Source organism: Psittacula echo (genome assembly GCF_963264785.1).
Source record: "Psittacula echo genome assembly, chromosome: 2".
Lineage (NCBI taxonomy): Eukaryota > Metazoa > Chordata > Aves > Psittaciformes > Psittacidae > Psittacula > Psittacula echo.
Window position 1 is genome coordinate 129,420,148 of NC_137737.1, and position 23,722 is coordinate 129,443,869.

Consider the following 23,722-nt stretch of genomic DNA (forward strand, 5'->3'; position numbering starts at 1 on the left):
TTTCCCTTTTAATTTTTTTTTTTTCCTGTAGTAAATAATGAGCTGCCGCCTGAAATCCGGCTTGCCAGTGGTCAGCTAATGGGTGATGACCTGTCCCTCCTTACTGCAGGAGAGCTGTCACCTTATATCAGTGACCCAGCGCTGAAGCTATTCCAGTGTGCTGTTTGCAACAAATTCACCTCTGACAGCCTGGAGGCCCTAAGTGTGCATGTGAGCAGTGAACGCTCGCTCCCCGAAGAGGAGTGGAGGGCTGTAATTGGAGACATCTACCAGTGCAAGCTCTGTAACTACAACACTCAGCTCAAAGCGAACTTCCAGCTCCACTGCAAAACTGACAAACATATGCAGAAATATCAACTGGTGGCTCACATTAAAGAAGGGGGCAAAACTAATGAGTGGAGGCTGAAGTGTATTGCCATTGGCAACCCAGTTCACCTAAAATGTAACGCCTGTGACTACTACACCAACAGCGTGGATAAATTGCGGTTACACACTACCAATCACAGGCACGAGGCAGCCCTGAAACTGTACAAGGTAAGCCAGTGACAGCAATTTCAGTTGGCACCAAGTAGACTATGAAATTAACTGTTTCAGTGCTAATCAAACAAGATTTTGATTAACCAGCAGAATAAATGTTTATTGAACATACATATAATCGAACAAAATCTATGCAGGCTAATCAGAAGAGTTCTCGGTGAGTTGTGTGGATTTACCTGAGGGCCCGTTTAGGATGCACTGTCTGTGAACACAGGGAATGTAGGGTTTGGTTTTTTTTAAAATGTTCTCTCATAATAAATTACTAGAGGGATTTTGCATCTCTTATAATATCTTTAGACTTTCTCCATTAAATTTTGTTCAGAAACTTGAAGGAGATTATGGAAAATGATAATTTTTCCATACCATGTATAGGGAAGGAGATATCTTTCTGGCATATGTATCTGTTTGCAACTGTAATCTATCACAGCCAAGTTATTTTATACTGGTATTTTCAGTAAGCACCACTTTATTATCAATGTTATTCAATAGTTAGCACTGTCATCCTTTTGTCTGCCCTTCTTTTCCAAGCTAGTAAAGATTTTTCACAAACATGAAAGGGTGTGGTGTAGATAAATATGTTAGTGGAATGGTAACTATATTTTTATCTTTACTGGAAAAAAATATGTGGATATAATGAATATGTGGGAGTGACGAATACCATTTATTACACAACTTGTCATGACTTTTTCCAAACCCTAATTACGGGGTAACATATTTTCTGCAGTGTGTTTACTGGATTGGCTTGATTGTCTTGGTTCATGTACAAAATATAACACATTCATTTCCAAGATGAATAACTTATAACTTATTAGAAACTTCTTTTGTCTAGGGGGATATAAAAATTCAGGAAATATTGCAAACCATTAGTCACTGTAACAAGCTCTAAATATTATTAGAAGATCTATTTTGCAAGTGTTATCTATTGATTTATACTAGAAATCCGTGATATCTAAACTATCAGGAGCCATCTGCTGATTATGGCAACTATGCTGGTTTTCTAATCATGTTGAAAATGTGTACACACAGAACAAATACGGAAAAGCCTCAACAGACCTCTTGTTTAAGCAAGAAATAACATTTTGATGGCATTCAACCATGCTCAAATGGTAGTTCTGAGCTAACACAGAGTGCACAGGCAGTTACGTGGGTTTTCATTCTATAACGTGATAGTTGTAACCTTGGTGGATCCGCTATGGACAAAAATGGCAGTAACACAAGATTTGGTCTATTATATTGTCCCACAGCGCTGGCTGCTTTGCTAATTTAATCATGTGTTTTATGTAAATTGTATTTTTCCTGAATTCTAAGGGGGGTGGAGGGGTGAGTTTTTTGTGCTTGATTGTTTTTTCTTTGTTTTGTTTTGTTGTTTTTTTTTTTTTAAAGAACCAAAGTCCTGTTTTGAAAAGTGCCAGAAGAGCTAAAGAGTCTAGAGTCTAGTGGCACAGTTAGCCTCCATCAGCAGCAGAACTGCCCTCAGAAGTACCTGCTCCCTTGTCACCTGTGAGGCAGTTGCTTGCTCCCTCCACTTACACTGATTGTGAAGCCATACTCTGTGTCAGTTTTTTTAAATGATCTAAGTTAAAGATAGTTGGTTCCCATCTCTTCTTTTGAGTGTTAAACTGGATTTTCTCAATGATCTGTTTTATGATGCCACCATTCAGAGATACGCTGCTGCAAACCGTATCACAGATAGGAATGACAGAATGGGAGAGGAGAAGGCAAGGGCTGTTTTCAGATGGCCTCACTGCCAAAGCTTTAGAGACTGTTGAAAATAAGATACCATCTGCTTTTTTAAGTAAAGCTATGGAGTTGCAGGGTACAAACTATCTACTCAAAACAGCACTGTCTCTTCACTCACTCATCCGAATCCCTGGAGAAATCTTCATCAAATATGTTTGAGTTTGTAGAGTTTTGTTTGTATGTTTTGAGTTTTGTCCTACAAAACATTTGATAATAGCGTAGCAAGGGAATGAGTCTCAGCTCTTAGTCCCTATCACCAAAATGTCCTGCTGCTGAACCTGCTTCTCTGCCAGATCCTCATTTGTTACATTGAGCAATTCAGTAACGCCTGTGTGATGCATACATGGCAAATGACCATTGTTAATCTTTTAAGTTCATTCCCTCAATCAGTGAAAGACATCTGAGTGGAGAAGAAATGCATATGCTCTTAAACACCCTCTGAACTTCGTGTGCTACAGAAAAAAAATTGAAAGTTTACTGCTGGTAACCATAGGGTTGCAAGTCTCCTAATGTATTTTTAAAGACTTTTCCCTAGAATTGCTAGTGAGTATCTGAGCTTTAGAAAAGTTTCTGTCCATCATGACTTCTTAGAGAAGTTTGGAATTCTGAACCCTGATAGGCTTAAAAAATCTTGGGAAGCAGATAGTATGTACAAGTGCGCACAGTACTTTTATATAATCTCATTTTAAGGACAATTTGAAGGAGAGGAATGACTTTTTTAGAATATCAACTGGAGTATTAGTAGTATTATTTTTTTAAGATTTGAGGTTGGTGGTACTACATGTGTCAGTAAACCCCAAAATGTTCTAGATGTGTATGTGCTTTATAATAGAAAGCAATGCCTTTGTATGTCACCCAGAAAACTTTACTTCTAATTATGGGTGTAGATTCAGGCCTCAAGGTGGAAATAAATGAGATTTTGGAAGTCTGTAAAGTTATCTGCTAGCAGACTCGATAGTTTTGTCAGGTCCTGGTGAAGCTGTTGACACCAAGAGAGTTGTAAACTTTTTTTCTCTTGATACATCAAATAGATAAACTTTTAGATCACCTAAGGAAAAAAAGAACATTAATTTGTATGAATAATATATATATATGCCTTGGCAGTGATATCGAATATTCATGAATCGTGTTTATATTCAAGCAGTTCCTCCAACTCTTTTAAAATTAAGGTGCTGTGAATATGATTTGGCAATAAAAACTTTAATACTAAAACCGTCTGAAGGCACAGAAAAAGAATCTGTGACTTTGTTCCTTTGCTTTGTCAATCACCTTAAAGTTTTTTCTTTAGTCATTATATTTATTTAAATGTTATTGTTTTATGAATTTCCTTGATTTCTTTTCCTGTGCTTAACTATTGATGGAGTAAAAGGATGTCTTTTCATAGCCATAGCTTTTAAAGCTACCATGAACATCAGAGCTTCTCTTCTGAAGCTGTGTAATTTTAGGCAGTACTGAAATGTCAGTTTTAGAGTTAGATTCTAAATATGGCAGAGTGAAACCTTTAGCTGTTTTCTAAGTTATTTAAAAAGAAATGGCCTGATTGCTCCTTACAGAAGTGCAGTATTCAAATGGTGTTGGTAATGCGGCTACTAGGAACCACAACAAAGATGGCCTTACCCTGAGTGAACTCAGCTTGGCCTAAATGAATTTCCCAAAGACATACATTTGGAATTGTGGAGCTTGATATTAGCAAGTTAAACCACAGAAGAGTTGCAAGTCCTTGGCAGCATCCATCAAGAAGCATTCAATGACTTCACAAATAAACAGAGAAAGCCTCTATAGCAACAGAGTGCAATTCCATTCTGCAGGAGGAAGTGTTCAGCTTCTGCAGGTTTGGGAAGCTGAGGCAAGACAGTGATCTATCTCTGTGGATATAAAGTATATATAGCTGGAACTGCTCTTAAGGAAGCCATTTTGTAGCTTAGTCAAATAGCTTTTGATTCAGGGAACTGCATGTATCATGTCCTGTGCTCATAAAATAGTTTCCAAATACTTTTAATAGATAAATACAGGGTACCTTTTTGCAAAGTAAACTGGAGTGGCTGAGAAGAAGTTTTAGTTAACCAAGTAACTGAATGACATGATCAATTTCTAGTCATAAATAAATATTTCAAGTTAGTCTGTCAAAAATATTATTAGCTTTAATAAGCTTGTATTAGATATTTACTGCAGTATATGTCACATATGCAACTATTTAGGAGCTCAGGGAAAGTGACAGGCACCAGTTGGCAGACTAATACTCATCTGTGTGAAAACTACCTTGGTTTTCCCTTTATTGACAAGATATTGATCCATAACACTATTAGTGCTATGATTGTCAGTTCAATTTGGATAGATCACTTTACCTCTTATGTTCTCAAACGGCAAAGATATTACTCAAAAGGATTGACCTGATTTCAGTTTAAGAAGGTTAAAGGTTAGCTCAAAAGCATCATCTGCCTAGCTGCTTAACTTTAAACTGATCAATTTAGTGAAAATCTGTTTTGCAGATGGTGTTTTAATGTCTTTGGCAGGATTTAGGCAGCTTTAACATTAGACGTATGCTAGTAAAAATTGTTTCTTTACTTGACCAGAACAACACCTTTTCTTTTATGTTTTAAGGTAAAAGGCATGTGGGATATGGTATTCTGGCAAAGGACCCAGAAGCAGAAAGTGTTGATGATCTTTCCATATGTGCTGAAATACAGAATACCCTTATGTCTATTGCTAACGATGACTGAAGAAACAAACAAAGCTGTATTCATTTTCTACCATAATGTTTTACTTTGAACCCATAAGAAAGAATTTCAGTCAGAACTGTCCTTGAAAACAGCTTGTCTTCTTTGCCTAGGGTGGAATGCAACAGCATTAACATTTTTAACCTGGCAGAGCATGCTGATTGTCTCTTTCAGACCTTGTATTTGGAGATCAGCAGTATTCTTTTTCCTACTCACAAGCTGCATAGTAATTGTATTACTTAGCTATAGATACCATAAATAATAAGGCAAATTAGTCATTCCGAATGGTAAGTTTTATCTGATGGAGGTTATCTGAATTAACAAAGGATTAGATCCTCAGGAGTGTAAAGCAGAGCTTTGTGTTTATGTCTTTTGAGAATCTGGCCCTCACAGTTTTTGCCAAGATAATTAAGTTTCAGCACAAGCATGTCTTTCTGTTTTCAGATGTATGCAATTCAATAGGAATTTCTTGGGCTGCTAATGCAATACTGTTATATGTTTGCTTTGTAATTAGCTAGGACTCTATCCCTTTGCTGAAATTCATTGTAATACTACACACACAAGCCTAGCTTGCATGTAGCAGTCATGAAAGTGGTGCCCTTTGTTTCATATTGACCTTCCAACTTATTTAAAAAAGAGTTTACAATGAGCCTTTGTTTTGTCCACAAATGATCATAAACAGCTTTCTAAAGAGCCCAATAAAATGAGATAATCACAAATGTATAACATCACATACTGAAAGGGTGGAAGAACAAACGGGGCTTTTACTATATTTTATAGGATGGATTTATAGTCTGTCCTTGGGTCACTTAGGGCCAAGAATGTTCACGGTCAGCTGCTTGGTCCTGCTAGCTAGCATCCTTTGCAGGAAATGCAAATACCATGCAGCACCTGCTCTTCAGCTGGTGTTATGCGCCATGTTTTTAAAGCAAGGTGTCCACTTCTCTGCTGGTTCAAAGTCAAAAGCTTAATTAGACCAGCTTTTTTTCTGCATCTGTCATCAGTGAAGCAGAATAGTCTGTCTGGATTCCATAGTGCTGTTTGCATATTTGGATTTTAAATCAGCCAGGGATATTGAATGCTTTGCTCATCTTTATCACGTGCAGGAGGCACAAGTGGGATTTAGTCCTTAGGTAACTTTTAGTGTAACAGTTCCCCAAGGAACACTGCTTGGGTTTTTCTAATTATCCTTGTTCTGGATGAAAGGATCGTTGTTAGGAATTAACAACTGAGGTGGGGGGTGTAAAGTATATGCATATGGGGACGAATGGACTGCTGGCCCCAATCACTTTTTTGCTTTACTGTGTTTGGCATGAAATGTTAATACTTGATCAGTCTGGAATTAACAGCAAGTCACATTCTTTTCATCTCAATTGTCCTGCACTAACTTTTTAATTTAAAATCAAATATCCTAGATATGTGCCAGTCCAATTATTGAACTGTCATTGTCCCAGTATGATAGTAAAAGAGGTCAGGAGATTGTGCAGCGTTGATTTGCATAGAAATCATTGTGGAAAGGAAATTGGAATATGTCTGCACATCTGAGGAGCCAAAGAATATTTTGCTTAATTTTATTCTTGTTTGTTTAGGTGAAGAAAGCTGTTTTCAGTGATAAACAAAAGTTATTGTAATTTGTTGCTAAACATAAACCTCACTATAGAGGATATTTTGATTTTTATGGTACTTTCAGGTTTTTGTTCATTGAAGGTTTTAAATATTTTATGAAATTATGAAATTTAATTTCCACTAACATTTATTATAAAAAAACCCAAACAAGTTGTGGGCCAGCAGAATAGCAATTTCAAACCTGTTCTTTTTTATTTTAAATTTGAAATATAATAGTATAAATAATTTCCACATATATTTCATGTATATTTTATTTAATATTCAGATGTTATTTAGTCCTCAGTCCTACATAACTGTCTTTGTGAAAAATGGCACACGTATTCAGCTTATAGTACACTGCTAAAGCAGAGAGGTATTCTCAAGTTATGGTTTAGAGAATCCCCTTGTTATTTTGCTGAAATGTTGTCCAGGATCCTAGTCTGCATACTGTCCTGATTGAAGATGTATAAAATTACTTTTTGAAAGGAGGCTGTACCAGGATATTTGGACATGAATCGCAATGTGCCCTCTGCCCAGTGGAGTCTGAGCTCATAGCTTCTCTTGCAGAGCAAGAAGAATGAGCCAGGAGGAGAGCAAAAGCAGCATGAAGAGGATCAGCCTCATTTATTCAGTACACTCAACACACAAAATGGCTGTATAACAGCTGTTCTTTGTGCCTGGAGTTCTTTCATTCTGACATTAAGAGAAATATGTAATTACTTCTGACTGAGATTCAAAGTAGAGATGCAGTGTATAGCGTATGTAAGAGTATTATGTCAATATGAGTGTATGTGTGTATGTGCATAAATAGATTGCAGTTATGTATTGAGCAGCCACTTTCTCCCAGCCTTGCAACATAGATTTTCTTGTTACCTTTAGGAGATTTTATCTGATACTACACAACTCACTACAGATGTCTTCTCTAAAATTCTGATTACAGTTTAGCAGACTGTTGCAGGTGGGGTTTTTTTTCTTCACCATTTCTTCCATGTATTTAAGAATAAGGACCAAAAAAAAAAAAAAAAAAAAAAAAAGACTGAGACATAGAATCATAGAATCAAATAGGTTAGAAAAGACTTTTAAGATCATCAAGTCCAGCCATTACCCCAGGACTGCCAAGACCACCTCTAATGATAGGAAAGTTATATTTTGACATGAATATGTGTACTTCAGCCTTGCTATTGATTTTTCTGAGTGTTTCAGGACAAACACTGGTCTTTGCATTTGTCAGTCCATCCAAACCAAATGCCAGGATTGGGAAATTATAGGAGGGTTGGTGGGAATAAAATCTTAGAGACTGCATATGTACAGGTCTGAGCTTTGAGCTGTTTGATACACTGCTCTTGAGACTGTATTGGATATATATGTGCCTATCTTACTAGATAGACAAATTCATTTTCTGCAGTATTTTTTCTCCTTTGGTGTACCACTGGATCAATGCTCCAGTCAGATTTTGTCATGAAAGATAGTGAAGAGGCTGATGTGAAATGCAGAGTAATACCAATTCTGTTGGTATTATTATTATTATTATAATACCATATATACCATATATAATAGTTATTATACCATGATTACAATACCATATATAATAACATAATATTATTATGATGTTGCTAAAGCAAGAACTAGGCACAATGCAGGAGACAAATTTTAATGGATAAACTTCCATGTGTATGTTTGTGAGCAAAATACAATACAGTACAACAAGAAATAGGTAGTAATTACATTAAATGTAAATAGGGGTTTTATGTTAATAAACCATAAATTACAAATGATAGCTTCTGACATTTTTTGATCCTAGTGCTCTATCTGTTAGGCTGGTGTACTTAGTACAGACAGATAGTGTAGAATGATGATCGTACATCCTTATGATGATGCATATGGAAAGTTAAGCTTTGCTAAGAACCTCAGGACCTTTTCTTTGTGGATAGCTGTGAAGGAGGATGTCATGGAAATGACCCCTTAGACTGTCAGAAGGTGCCAGCCTGACAGTTCTGCAGCAGACAGATACACAGAGAGTATTGTGCACCATAGCCTTGGGGGAAACTGTATGTGCTACTCTCCCTGTGGGAGGGAAGGCATTAAGATAATCTTTAGCTTTTAAAGGCAGGGGGCATTGAAGGAAACAAAAATTGAGCAAAGGTAGTCCTTGAATGATGAAGTGTAGAGATTCCCATGCCTTGGGCATCCTCTTGCAGTAGCAGTGACGAAAACAGAAAAAATAGCTTTTGTCATGTATGAGGAGCATGAGCAATACTCCTTGCTTATATGCACAAATAGAAACTACATATTGCTAATGGAAGCCATGAATGGTAATGTACTAATCTTATTCCAAGAGTTGCTTTTTGACCACGAGTTCCTAATAAAAAAGGTCTTTTTTTTTTTTTTTCTGTTTAAAACTGTTATCCTAGAGTGTTAATCAAACCATGCTGTTAAAATGATTCACCTATCTAAAATACATGACTATATAACTATGGTTTATTGCTGGATTGTGTGCAGGTAACCTAACATATGGGAACAGTATTTGGAAGTCTGCCTAAAGAAGAGAGCCTATTTGTAATCTCTGTTCTCCCTTGTAAACTCTCCCAAAGAAGAACATATGCCACTTCTTTGTACTCCTCCTGGAGAGAACCATAGAGCCACCTCTGCCCATGAATGCAGCACGGAATCTGCTGTTCTGGGATAGCTTGTGCCCAGATTTTTTATAGAAAAATATATTACCCTTGTTCAGAGAAAGTGCAAGATCAATCCCATTGTGATGACCCTGTTTAAAACAAAGGCTTACAGTGGAAACTCTTTTTACCAGAACTTTAGCTTCCACTTCCAGTGGTGTATATCATCTCATTCTAAAGCTGTTTAACATGTATGGAATTTCTCCACTGACATCTTAAATTAGTGACTGGGCCTACAGCAGTCCTTGTCTGGGGAAGTGGGGGAGGTCAGTCGTTTTCAGACTTCTTTATTAAGAAGAAAGATATTTTGTATGAGAAATTCTAAACAAAAGTTGCAACTGGCTCAAGTATCATACCAGGTATGACTGATGTTATCCTTATGCTAATTTCAAAACTCTGGATTCTAACAGCAAAAGAGAAGGAAGGGCACTTCTTATTCACAGAATCACAGAATCAGAATATCTGGAGTTAAAAGGGACCATAAGGATCATTGAGTCATACTCACTGCTCCTCACAGGACTACCAAATATGAAACTGTATGACTGAAAGCACTTCTTGAACTCTGACAGGCTTGGTGCCGTGACCACATCCCTGGGGAGCCTGTTCCAGAAACTGGCCAGCCTTTCAGTGAAGAACCTTTTCCTAATGTCCAATCTGAACTTCCCCTGATGCAGCTTCATTCCGTTCAAAGAACAATGTTCCTATTTTCTATGTAACCTAGACAAAGATTTGCTCTCTGGAAAGTAGATTGAGGCAAAAATACTAAAATTTTCTAACTGAATAAACACTTTGTGAATGACCAGAAGCTTGATATTTTTACAGCTAGAACAATAAAACAAAATCTAAGGAGGATCTTGGTGTTCTTGCTCTTTGTGTCTGCTAGTGATGAGAGCATGGAAAAAGGCTCACTTTACTACTGAAATGAGACAGCTTTTAGTATCTAGATGTTACTATTTTGGAAACACCATTTGACATTTGCAGATATGTACGCAGCTAATGAATGGCTGGAAATCAGGAAGAATGAAGCTGGTGGAAAAAACGAGGCCAAACTGCAAGTGTTTCTGAAAACCTTATGTCCTTATTTGTCCAGGAAGTTCTGTGACTCAAAAGCTTTGACCCAGGACGAAGTCAGGATCCTGCTGGGATATATCAGAGCAGGATCTTCTGAAGCCAGCTCTCAGATGACAAAGATCACAGGCCACAAAAATAGTTTAAGACTAATTTTACCGAATTTATGACCTAGAGTCATTGGACAGATTTGAAAGCACTACTGTAATGGTCCCTGGGACTAATCCTGTTGCAGCAGCATCTCAGAAAGAGTTGTACCTAAGTTGTGGATATCATTTGTTAGTTTTTGACTTGCTAAGATGATCTCATAGGTGATGATGAATTGGATATGCTATTAATGTGCTCTATCTCCTTGTTCCTATATCCACTGTATTCACTGGTATCTTCATGATACTTGAATTTCTTTGATTTATAGAACTCAAGGGATAAAAATCTTTGAAAATAGTCATTGGGACTCCTGACAGGAGAAAAATAAAATCCTTTCTCAGTTAGATACTTTAGTCTCTGAATGTTTTTATTTTGTTTCCTGAAAAACAAAAATATGTTTGTGAGAGCATCTGTGACTCAACATTTTACATATATTACCTGGATTCAGAAGTCTTTCTAGGGTGTTTCTTTTCTTTCATGAGTTCTCTAGTGAACAGTTCAAATTCTGTGGCCTTGGCTACCTCAAAAGTATCAAACAGATAAGGTTTACTTTAAAGCATTTCTGGGTATACAAAGGACAAGAGCTACACTGGTTTTGAAGAGTTGTATGTTTGCAGTATTTTTTGTGATAAGGAAGAGAGTTGAGCTGATAATCAATAAAAGGAGAACTCTGAAATCTCATTTTACAGAGTTCAGGCCTGTATCCCAGTTCATTCAGCTTTTGTGCTGTGCAGGTACAGAGGCTTTGTGCATCACGTGTTCACAACAGGAACTAAACAAATGTCTCTCCTTTACTTCTAGTAGTTGTTTGTCCCAGTAGATTTAGAAGGTGAGCTCAATACTGTCTGGACTAGAAAAAAGAGCATGGCCTCAGGAAAAAAGAAAATGTGTCTCTAACCTTGCAGAGGTGAGTAAGAGGTTGGCCTTAATATGTTTGGCAGTCTAAATGGACCTTATCGAAACGTAATTAAGCATATCACTTAATGTGAAGAAATATCTATGTCTTTCTCTCTGCCTGTATTTATCCATACACGTGCTTAATAGAGTGTCTGTTACTGGGAGAAATGAATTAGAGATGGAGTCTGAAGTTGTTCATGCACGTGAGGACTTGGAGAGGCAGATATTATCCAACACTAGTGTTAGGGAGGAAGTCACAGTTGTTGGAGACTGGGTTTCGTGCACAGGGGGTGCAGTGGGGGAAAGCAAAAAAAGCAGGTGTGCTTATAAAAGTGTACACTTCCCAAGAGCATAAACAGAATCTAAAACTATGTGTGTCCATACATACCCCAGGCTGCTACTGTCACCTGCTATAATACAGTACAAAAGTATATATATGATAGTGTCTGCTGCAGTAAAGGTTGGATTTCCATTAGTGTTTTAATTTTCTTCTCCCAGTTATTAATAACTTTCTTAAAGACACTTTTAGGGCTGAAATTATCAGGATTTTGTCAGGGTGTAAAAAAATCTTCCTTTCTTCTTTGGAGCTGTTTCTGAGTCACTTAATCATGAGCTGTCTTTCCAGCCTGTCCAAGTGAAAAGTAGTCCATTACAAATAAAGTTAGTCAAGTACACCTCTTGCAGTGGCTGCCCATAGCAGAGGAGGATGCTACTTTAAAAGCAACAACACATTAGTAGGCCAAGTATGCAGTCATTGTTCTATCACAGCAAATTATACTGTTAGTCCACCTTATCTAATCTCCTTGCTCCTGACTGGCTAACAACAATTGCTTCTCAAAGCAGAGGAAAAAAAATTCTTTCATGGTCAGATATGGAATAATGCTGCCCATATAGGAAAATTATTTTTCTTCTTGCATGTCCTCTGTACTTAACAGAGGCTAAAAATTTGTATTGACATATGAATTCAAGATTGGGTGTGTTTTTTTTTTTTTTGCTCAGAAGTGGTTTTGTGTGGCCTTAGTCATGTGCAAACATCAAATGAGTTTATAAACTGAACTCTTGGCTCAATCACATGCAGTGGGAAGGAGTTCCACAGGTTAATTTAATCTGCATACAAATACAATTTTTCATCTTTTAAAATTCTCTGTCATTCATTTAAGTTATTAAAATTTTGTTTATTTATTCATCTGGTAACAGAACAAGAAAGATTGTGTGTTCTTTCTTGCTTTATGGTGTTTCTATATAATTTTTATATCTTTCTAATAATCTTTATGATTATTTTATGATCTTTCTATCCTGTCTGCTTTTTACTTAAACTTTTTACAGCCTATTCAGTGTTGCTTTTAGTGGAATTTTTTCCACAATTCTGCTAATCCCATCACTGATCTCTGAACTCCTTCAACCCCTGCAAAACTTTTCTTGATACACAGATATTTCAGATCTGAACATAGTGTTCTCAGTGGAGCTGTATGATCTTACTGTCCCATCCCTAGTGCATCCAAAAATATAATCTGCTTTAAACAAACATTATTGTATTCTGTGCTAGAAATTCGTTGCCTTTCATCTCGTGGCTCTTTTCATGCCCCCCTTCATACTGATGCCCAAGTGTCCTAGAACAGTTACATTTAACTTAGACACCAGTAGCATGTTTGATTGGTTCAAATTATTCCTTCTAATATATACTTTCTTGGATTCATTTGTCCATACTGAATTTTACCTGCAAGCTCATCTAGCTTTAGGCTTCTCTGGCATTCCTGAGGGTTCTTTGGCTGGTCTTGACTGGCATGAATTAGAATCATAGAATCATAGAATAGTCAGGGTTGGAAAGGATCTTAAGATCATCTAGTTCCAACCCCCCGCCATGGCCAGGGCCACCTCACACTAAACCATGCCACCCAAGGCCTCATCCAACCTGGCCTTGAACACTGCCAAGGATGGAGCACTCACAACCTCCCTGGGCAACCCATTCCAGTGCCTCACCACCCTCACAGTAAAGAATTTCTTCCTTATATCCAGTCTAAACTTCCCCTGTTTAAGTTTGAACCCGTTACCCCTTGTCCTGTCACTACAGGCCCTGATGAATAGTCCAACCCCAGCATCCTTGTGGGCCCCCTTCAGATACTGGAAGGCTGCTAGGAGGTCTCCACGCAGCCTTCTCTTCTCCAGGCTCAACAGCCCCAACTTTCTCAGCCTGTCTCCATACGGGAGGTGCTCCAGTCCCGTGATCATCCTCGTGGCCCTCCTCTGGACTTGTTCCAACAGTTCCATGTCCTTTTTATGTTGAGGACACCAGAACTGCACACAATACTCCAAGTGAGGTCTCCCTAGAGCAGAGTAGAGGGGCAGGATCACCTCCTTTGACCTGCTGGTCACGCTCCTTTTGGTGCAGCCCAGGATACAGTTGGCTTTCTGGGCTGCGAGTGCACACTGAAGCCGGCTCATGTTCATTTTCTCATCGACCAACACCCCCAAGTCCTTCTCCGCAGGGCTGCTCTCAATCTCTTCTCTGCCCAACCTGTAGCTGTGCCTGGGATTGCTCCCACCCAGGTGTAGGACCTTGCACTTGGCATGGTTAAACTTCATAAGGTTGGCATCAGCCCACCTCACAAGCGTGTCAAGGTCCCTCTGGATGGCATCCCTTCCCTCCAGCGTATCAACCGAACCACTCAGCTTGGTGTCATCGGCAAACTTGCTGAGGGCGCACTCAATCCCACTGTCCATGTCACCAACACAGATGTTGAACAAGACTGGTCGCAACACTGATCCCTGAGGGACACCACTCGTTACCGGTCTCCAGCCAGACATCGAGCTCTTGAGCACAACTCTTTGTGTGTGGCCATCCAGCCAGTTCTTTATCCACCGAGTTGTCCATCCATCAAATTGATGTCTCTTCAATTTAGAGACAAGGATGTTTTGTGGGACAGTGTTGAACACTTTGCGCAAGTCCAGGTAGATGACGTCAACTGCTCTGCCCCTGTCCATCAGTTCCGTAGCCCCATCATAGAAAGCCACCAAATTGGTCAGGCAGGATTTCCCCTTAGTGAATCCATGCTGGCTGTCACCAGCCACCTTGTTGTTTTTCATGTGCCTTAGCATGCCTTCCAGGAGAATCTGCTCCAAGAGTTTGCCAGGCACAGAGGTGAGACTGACTGGTCTGTAATTCCCCGGGTCATCCACTTTCCCCTTCTTGAAAATGGGGGGTTATATTTCCCTTCTTCCAGTCGTCGGGAACCTCACCTGACTGCCATGATTTTTCAAATATGGTGGCCAGTGACTTAGCAACTTCATTCGCCAGCTCCTTCAGGACCCATGGATGGATTTCGTCCCGTCCCATGGACTTGTGTACGTTTAATTTTTTAAGATGGTCTCAAACCACAGTGGGCCTAGGGTCTTCATTCTCACAGTCCCTGCGTTCGCCTTCCAAGACTTGGGTGGTGCAGTCAGAGCCTTTGCCAGTGAAGACCAAGGCAAAGAAGTCATTCAGAACCTCAGCCTTCTCCAAATCCAGGGTAGCCAGTTCTCCCGGTATCTTCCGGAGGGGGCCTACGCTGTCCCTAGTCTGTCTTTTATTTACAGTGTACCTATAGAATCCCTTCCTGTTATCCTTGACATCCCTAGCCAAGTTCAATTTCACCACTGAATTCATTTAGGCCACTGCAAGATCAGTCCTAGTTTGATGTTAGAAGGCTCAGAGGTAACTTTTTTTCTGTTAAATGACCTGTTAGTTCCTCCAGCTTGTTTTCTGTTCCTGTCAGTTTCTAATCCATGACTTTTTTTGCCTCTGCATTGGATGCCTACATTAAGTGGTTAGGCCACTTCCTGATTAGTCAGCCAAGAAGAAAAAACTCCAGTTCTGAATTACCCCATGGAAGAATTAATTTCCCCCTAGTATTAAGAGAGTGAAGGAATGAAGCATCTGGCTTACCCCCCAGTTACTTTGCCTGTGTCTTCAGAGAGCTGCCTGTTGTTTTCACACATTTATTGCTATACACTGTGACTTAGGGTGCAAATACCCATAGGCAGTTAACTATTTGTTGAGCCTGAAGAACACAAATAGCTAACAAGCCATCTATCTGCAAATATTTACCCCAGATATTAATTTGCTGGTATAAAACATAAGATGCTGTTTCTGCATGTGGATTGCAAACCTGAGTCATAACTCTTTGTAGTGTGCTTTTTTATACTGTTTAGTGTTAATTTTAATGCATTATTGATTATTATTAAGGTACACCATGAAATACAGATGGGATGGCTGTTGTAGCTGAACTCTTGCTGTGGAGGCTGGGTTGACTTTTGTTCTGGCCTTCATGCTGCTTGACATTAAAATCTTTCACATTAGGGTTTAGAAGAGAAAGAAATAGATAGTAACTAAGTTACCCTGTATGTAGTGTGAAGTAATGTGAAAATATGATGCCAAATGCCCACCCCACCAAGTCAGCACAAAATTTGAAATGAAATACTAATTCCAGACCAAGCCAGGAAGTTCCTGAGTCCCTGTGTGAGTGTATGCAAACACCAGTTTGGGGCAGCCACCATCTGAATTTAAATTATCTGAGCTACCTGCCAGTGCTGAAGGAAATGCTGAAAGTGGAGGGATTAGGCATCTGAGTTGCAGAAGTGCTGAGTGCTAGTGGCTCCTGTTGATTGCTTGTGTTTAGCATCCCAGGCTCCAAGGTCAAGCTCAGGCAGCAACAAGCTCCCCTGTGCTGACTGCCAGCCTCTGTCCTTGCACAGCCCTCTTGGCTGGATGTATTGGCTAGTTTGAAACACACAAAAATTGCATCAGAGGATCAATTACTGTTGAAATGTCACTGCTGAACCCTGTAATAGTGCTAATTAGTTAAAGCAAAATAGGAGTGTTAATATGCATTTATCTTGGCTGTAGCTCACTGAATATCTTTTCCCCAAATTAGGCTTGAAGTACTTTAGATTTTTCCCCTCCCTCTTTCTGGAAGGTCAAGGTACGTAACTGTTAGGTTTGGGGTTTTTTTTTTAATTATTATTATTTTTTATTTCCTATACCCCTGTAAAACGAAACACTTCTAAGTGGTTCTCAGCATCTCCAGCAGTTTGCATCTTAGAATAGTTTACTTCTGTTTGAAGCTCTTAAAGATGGTATTAGTCATTGGAGTAAACTTGAAGTAAGGAAACGTATGACAAACGTGGTCACAGGGCAGACCTCTCTAACCTTGGCTCAGCTCCTTTTCTGCCACTAATGAAGCAAAAGAAATTGGAGGTTTGATGCAAGTTCCCTGCCGTGGGGGAGGGCACGATTGCTCTGCTCATGTAGGGGAGTTCCTGGCTGGCAGAGTGCCAGCTGTGTGTGCTGTGTCCTTCCCACCATACACCATGCTGGGGATGTGTCAGGAGAAGGACCAGGAAGGACAGTAGCTGAAGCACATGTAAGGGAGTCTGTGATGAGAGTGAAATCCCCCCTGCGCAGGGAGCTCCCACATAGAGCTGGCTCAGGGGCTTGCTGGTGACTACAGAAACATTTTTATCTGGGACAGAAAGGCAGCAGCTGCTGTCACAAACTCTTAAGGCCTGACTGCAGCCCGGTATTTTGATCCCTTGTTCAGGTAGGTTTTATTCCTCATGTGCTTATCTTGCAGGGGGCCTGGCTGGACTCTGTCAGTGTGCTCTGGGCTTGAAGAACTACGGTAGTTCTTTCCAAGGACCAGTTAGTTGCTCTTTTTAGTTGCAAAAACATATATCAGGCTCTCATTCACATACCCCATCCCCAACTTTTCATCTAGCTTTTAGTTTTTGGTGAGGGTTATTTCCTCGATTTGCCACAAAGGTAATATATTCAGATGCCGATGGCATGAGCAGAGTCCTTGAGGTGTTTTCTTTAGTACGATGTAGGTCACGCTATTAAACAAAAGTCTAAACATTTGCAAAGATACAGGAGAAACACAGAGTTTTTACTGGTTGTGTGATTTTTTTTTTTTTTTACCCTCTGTAGAATTTGTTTGACGCATGAAAAATGTGTTTGTTTCCTATTAAAATGGTGATGAAAGGAAAGAGACAGGAAGAATGTGGGCCAAATCCATTTTTGTTGTAGTACTGCTGATCTCGGGAGTGTTACTCCAAGAATGGAGTTGGCCCAGGAGTTTTCCAAAATGACAGTGTTCTTTAACTCTGTCAATTGACTGGGACATGGCTCTCCTGTGGTTTGACTGCTGTGGTTTGTCACTACTGTGAGAAATTATCCAGTTCAAAAAGTTCTGTTATTTGAGTAATTTCTTACTGAAATTGATGGTTACTGTTTCTGTTTTTCTCCCAAAGTTTATTTCAAGGTTTTTTCCATTTGTTTCTGGTGCTCTAGAGACAAAGGCTAGTTACAAAGGAAAAGTCAGAGAGGCTACTCCACAAAGAGGGTGTGAAAAAGAGGAGAGGGTTTGAATTTGGGGGTGTTTTCCTTTTCACTGAAACAGCTTCCCTGTTTGCTACAATGTATCTGTTGTCAGAATGAAATCCACCTCTTAAATATTTTTTACAGATCAAAACAGGTTACTGGCTATTGTTAACTGTAGTTTGTGAGCATACATACTAGGTCACCTCATCTATAGCCTGTTTCTCCTCCTAAATTATTCCACATTTGTGAGCATTTTTCAAGCAGCTACTATTTAAAACCAGAAAGCCTCCACCCTGAAAGGCCCCAACCTGTCAGAAACATTTCCTCTCTTGCCTCAAGCTTGGAATTTCACTCTGAAACGCCAGCTCCCTCAGGACTGTGCAGTATCATCGTTGCTTCATGGTTTGCTCTCTGCAACCTCAGTTGCACACGCATACGACCAGTGTTTACCACCTTGCTACATTCTTCTTCAAGCTCTACCAATATTTCTACGTGTCTATTTTCACAGTACCATCTACATCTGGAACAGTATAATTTCTGCAGCATTTAGACCAATTTCATTCTTGCCAAGCCACCAGCTTCTTTATATTTCTTCTCTTTTCTGTCAATAATCTTTCCCACTTGCATATACATGCGGGACTGTTTGTGTACATTATCAAGTATGCATTTCTAATTACTTGGGATGAGTGGGATAAAGGTTTTATTTTCTTGAGCTTGAGTTGGCTGTGTTGTATTAAGTAATAAAGACAGAAAAAGGTATGCTGACCCTCCCACAGGAAACTGTCATGCTTTTTGCACCTCCTGCATATTTTGCATTAGGAAAAATATGTTAGAAAACCATCGAGTGCTCTTTAACTGTATCAATAATTTTTTTTTCATATGGCTGCATGTACAAAGCCAAGCTCCACCGATAATAAGGGGAAAAAACAACACTGTGATTTTGTGACTAATTTATTTTATGAACGTCTTCCGTTTTTCCTATAATAGCTTTTCCATACATAATAGTGTGACAGTTTGAAGGTCTGGCGTCTCAAGCCTATCAGAACTAAAAACAAGTGCTAGCATCCTCTTGGAAAGCTGGAAACTTCCCACCTCCAGGGCTATAAAACTCCTTTTTCAGACTCACAGATCACAAGATTAGCACATCATTGGTAGAAGGCCAATCCTGGGTGTTGACCCAATGTAATTTGAAAGGAATTTTTTTCCATTTGAAAGGAAGCAAGGAAAAAGGCTTGATGGTGGTTTGCAGCAAAACCAAACTATTGACAGCAAATTTAAGCTATCTGGGCTGGGATCATTAATAACAACCACCTTTGGAGACAGTTTTAGATCTTGTTTCAAGCACAAAGATTATGTTGACACCATCTTGTAGGACGACTTGATACTTCTCTGAAGACTGTGCTCCTCTACCTTCCATATGACAGGAACAGAAGTATGCTTTGGGTGGTCAGAGCATTCTTTGCTGGATGCTGGACCTGTACTGCATTTGCACTGGCAATCGAAAATGTTCCATGTGGCACCAACACGGCTGGGATGTCAGCAAAATGCAGCATATAAAAGCTTCAGTCCATTGCATTTCATTTTGTCTAAGCATAACCAGTGGGGCAAATAGAAATAATTATCTGGCTATACAAAGGTGTCAGACCAGCAGTTTGATATTCTCAGCACATTCAGAGTGAGATTTTGAATTGTTGTTTTTTAAGGGTTAAGATTTGACCCAACTCAAGCAAAAGGTAAATTTTCCACTAATTTTGGTGGCACTAAGATTTCACACATGACACTGTTAAATCTGTTGTATATGAAGCTTTGTTGTATGTGCATGTGCATATAATATATATCACAAGTATGTACAAATGTGTTTTGCTATGTTTTAGCTAATCATATAAACTGTGTTTAAACCATCTAATATGCAGATATCTAGAATCAATGAAGTAAAATCTGGATACTGGTAAAATATACAGAGACTGTAATGAGGGCATGTTTAGCACAACTGTGATATTGAGAGGTTTTGTTCCTCTAATGCAAAATCATGAGGGTTTTTTGGGTTTTTTTTCCTAGTTACATCAGTTTTCAGCTACATATATTTTACATTACAAAAAAAAGCAGACTAAATGTTGGGAAGTGGAAGAACAGATAAGCTGAAGACGTAAGTGCTTTGGTCTAACTTCTCTTACCAGCTTCCAGAGATATAGAGGAAGACTGTATATGAAACCCTTCATCAGAGCAAAATGAAGGTTTTAGCATTCTTGGACATAATATCAGGCTAACATGCTCCCTGACTGACATCCAGTGCATACTGTATAGTTGCCAGCCTGCTTCTCTGAGTGCCTTGAAGATTACATTTTTTTAATGTCCCAATATTAATAACCAGATGTGATCTTCTTTCTGCGTAGGGGTCAGGCTAGCTGGCCAGGTCAGGCTGTTTGTCTGTGTGCACAGACTGTGAAGTCTATTCAGAATGACAGGTATGTGAGGGCCGGGGGGGGGGAGGGGACGGGTAGGGTGTTAACCTCAAGACCACCAAAAGGGACTTCTTCCTGCTGGGAACAAAGACCAGCAGGAGCTTCAGCCTTTTTCAGTACTCCTGGGATTTTAACCAAGTGAACAAAAGATGATGCACAGCTGAAGAAATGCTCCTCACAACTGATACCTAATTTAAGATGTTCAGTTACAAACAACTGGATATGTATCTGTGATTTCATTGGAGCACAGTCCAATTAGCTGCAACTGGTTAATATTTTTGTATGCGTAGTTTCTGCATGCTGCTTTATATGTGGAGAAGATGTTCAACTTCTGGTGTTTGAACACACACTACCCTTGAAAATAGCCCTAATACTTAAAGAAATAACATTAAAACACCAGCTGTTGCTATTGGGTATTTTGTACCTTTTCTACTGTTTTCCACTCTATGTGAAGAATTATTTTATAGTGGATAGTATGGTATAGTTTTGTTAAACATATATTATAAAACCGTTTACTCCTCACTCTTTCGTTTTTGTTAGGTTAAAAAAAAAAATCAAAAGAAGAAGCTATTTGTTTCCTAATTGATTTTCTACGTTAGTTGTTCATTGAATAGATAAGTAGTGCCTGTGATATTTGATTACAGAGCAAGGCACCCATTTAACCTTCCGTTCTTTCCTGGCCAGGATTTCAAATACAATACAACGTACCTCCCTTAGGCTCAGTAGGATTAGAATGCTAGCAGTAATCCCTGATGCTATGAAATAGACCTGATAGAACTTCAACTCACTTGTTTAGGATTATGCTCATGAATTTCAGTTCATCTAGTTGCATTAACCCTTTCAGAACTTCTGTGGGTTATGCTGCTATAAATAATAATAAATGGTAGATACATATAAAAACTTACTAACACATTTTAAAGAATTAATTTTTACTTAATGATCAAAATGTAAAATTCACACTGAAATGAATTTAGCCACTGCAGTATAAATCCTCAGAGTTTTTTCTAATTCTAATGTTCAGAAGTCTTTTGCAGATCAACAGTATCTTTAAACACTTCAGTCTTAATTTGTGCATTAATTTTTAAAAGTTATTTTCATGAATTTTAGTTGTTAAGGTTGCACTGAAAGGGCAGACAACTGATATTTGCTAACTAGAGAGCATCAGTGTAAAATCTTTCAGTATAATGACTTGAATGTAAGTGTGGGCCTAGGGTAACGAGGAGTCGCACTGGTACCTGAGCTATCATTTCCCATCTTTTCTGCTGATAGCAACAATCCTGATAAGGGCAAGAGTGACTTTTGATGACTTACGCCCCAATCAAAAAACGGTGAGCGTGCCAGACCATTTCTGATGGACTGCTAGACAGCTGCCAGGCAAAAGCATTGTAATCACTCCAGATCTGAACTACTCTTTTGAATTGGGGACTTCTATTTAAATGCTGATTTTTAATCTGACCAAATCACTATAGGGAATAACTCTGTACTAGCAATAAGAAGGAACAGATCTTTTCTGTCTTTCATTTTCAGGATCCTAAAAGCCACCAATAAAATCATAGTGAATAATTGCTTCCTATTAGTATTCCCTTAAACTGTTCAACCTTTAGTGGAAAGGGTCATTAAATATTAATGTACACAACTAATTGTATTAATTATTGAAATTAATATATGTATGGTTTAGAATATTTGAAGTCAATTACAATGAAAAAAATGTGGAGAGTTTGACTTGGGAACTGTAACCTACTCTCACTTTCTTGGAGGAAGATAGAGTCAAATTAGGACTGACTGAATATGCATATTCAAGCATCAGTTGGTGAAACTGCTGTCTGTTCAATATACCCGCGTGCAGAATTGCTGTATTTAATGTCAAGATGACAGGCAGGATCAGTGCTACTAGCTGCATTTGACGACACAGGCATCAGGGCACTTCTTTACCCCTTAGACACTTTTAAAGGCATGCCTTTTATTGTAGATCTGTCCGATACTCTTGATACATTTGATGATAAAGTGGTATTGATGAATAGCTGAAGGCCATGAGAGCAATAAATGAAGTTACTCTTGAGTGACTCCATTCTTTTTTTTCTAGGAGAACTCGGGAGTGGGGGTAGTTTGGAATGGTTGTTCATCAGCCCAGTGGGTGCACTCATGTGCTCCCATGTGGAGTATTGCTGAGTTCTAGTCTGTCACCCTTCTTGATCAACATATGCTCAAGGCCATTATGGAGGAACCATCTGTGCTTGAGATAGGGGTGTCTCCAAGATGCAGATGATTTTCATCTGCACAACTATTTCATCAGACCTGAATGGTGAGATTGTTTGACTCAGTATCTTGCCAGGCGTGGGGTTTGGATATATTAGCTATATTGTATATTGAGGTCATGCTTGGTGGGATTCAGCATCTCATAGAAATGGCCAAGGTATCATTGAGTAGCAAGTAAACCTTGCTGGATCCTATATTTGGCCACTGAGGTAACCCAAGGAGTGATAAGCATGCCTTGGTCATTTATATATGGCTGAGTGCTAACTGAATGAATGCTTCTCTTTCAAATCAGCTTCTCTCAATTTCTTTTGTTTTAGAAATATCTTCCAAAAAAACTGCTCAGTCCTGCTGCTGCTGCTCAACCTACAGTGATTTGCAATATTTAATACAGTTGAAGTGTTGTGCTTTGCTGGTTAGTTCTGGTTTGACGCATGGTATATTTCTGTTCTCTGATTGATTGCAAATGTACCATTAGAAATTGGCTGTTTTGTAAATGCTAAGTTTACACATTCAGAATGTGCTTTTCTCAGATATTCTGCAGTATACATTTAAACATAGCTGTTTCTGAAATGAATTTCTTGCTTAGATCAACAGACATAGTTCGTAGAAATTCACAGAAAACAAACAGCCAGGAGGTGGGGCATGGAAGGAACTACTTCAGGAATTTAAGACAAATATAGCCAGTATTTTCCAGCTCTACTTCTGATGCTTCAATTCTAAATGCAGAACTTAGTGGCCCACTAAGTTCTTTGTCACCTTAAGATTTCATGAGAAAAGAGAGGTAAACCTGCGAACTTTCAGGAGATTTGAGCTGCCAGGAATATTGCTGACTGTCCCTTAGCCTGTTCTTCTGACAGCAAGTATTTTGCAGCTGCTGTCCCAGGTCTATTCCAACTCTCACAACTTGTTTCTAAGTTGCAATTTTACTCTTTTTCAGCCTATAAAGGCTTAAGTGAGTTGTTCCCTGATTCTCACTGAAAACCTCTCTTCACATATATAATTCAGATCAGCTATCAGTGCCCTAGGCTTAATTTTGAAGATGCTGGAAACATGTTTTTTTTCAGACTGGTTGGCAAATGCAGCGTCTGCTTTCTCACTTTCTTGATCAAAGTTTTTTATTGTTACACCACATAGCAAAGTGCATGTGTCTTTCAGCGTCTTACAGGATAAAGAGAGTAAAGGGCGCCCATGCTGGGAAAGTTTGTTCTTAGGCAAAACGAAATTTTGATGGCTTGGCTATCAGTACTATTTATTAATGTGCTT

The 23,722-nt window shown here is 39.0% G+C and overlaps 1 protein-coding gene across 1 annotated transcript in view; it reads left to right on the plus strand.

Moving 5' to 3' along the window:
- The window catches only part of ZFHX4 (zinc finger homeobox 4), a gene marked incomplete at both ends in the record, with an annotated part of 127,255 nt that overhangs the window by 3,644 nt on the left and 99,889 nt on the right, over nt 1-23,722 (plus strand). The window contains one exon of the mRNA XM_080639445.1: nt 32-534. Within this exon, the coding sequence (XP_080495571.1) occupies nt 32-534 (503 nt within the window). The remainder of the gene's footprint in view (nt 1-31; nt 535-23,722) is intronic.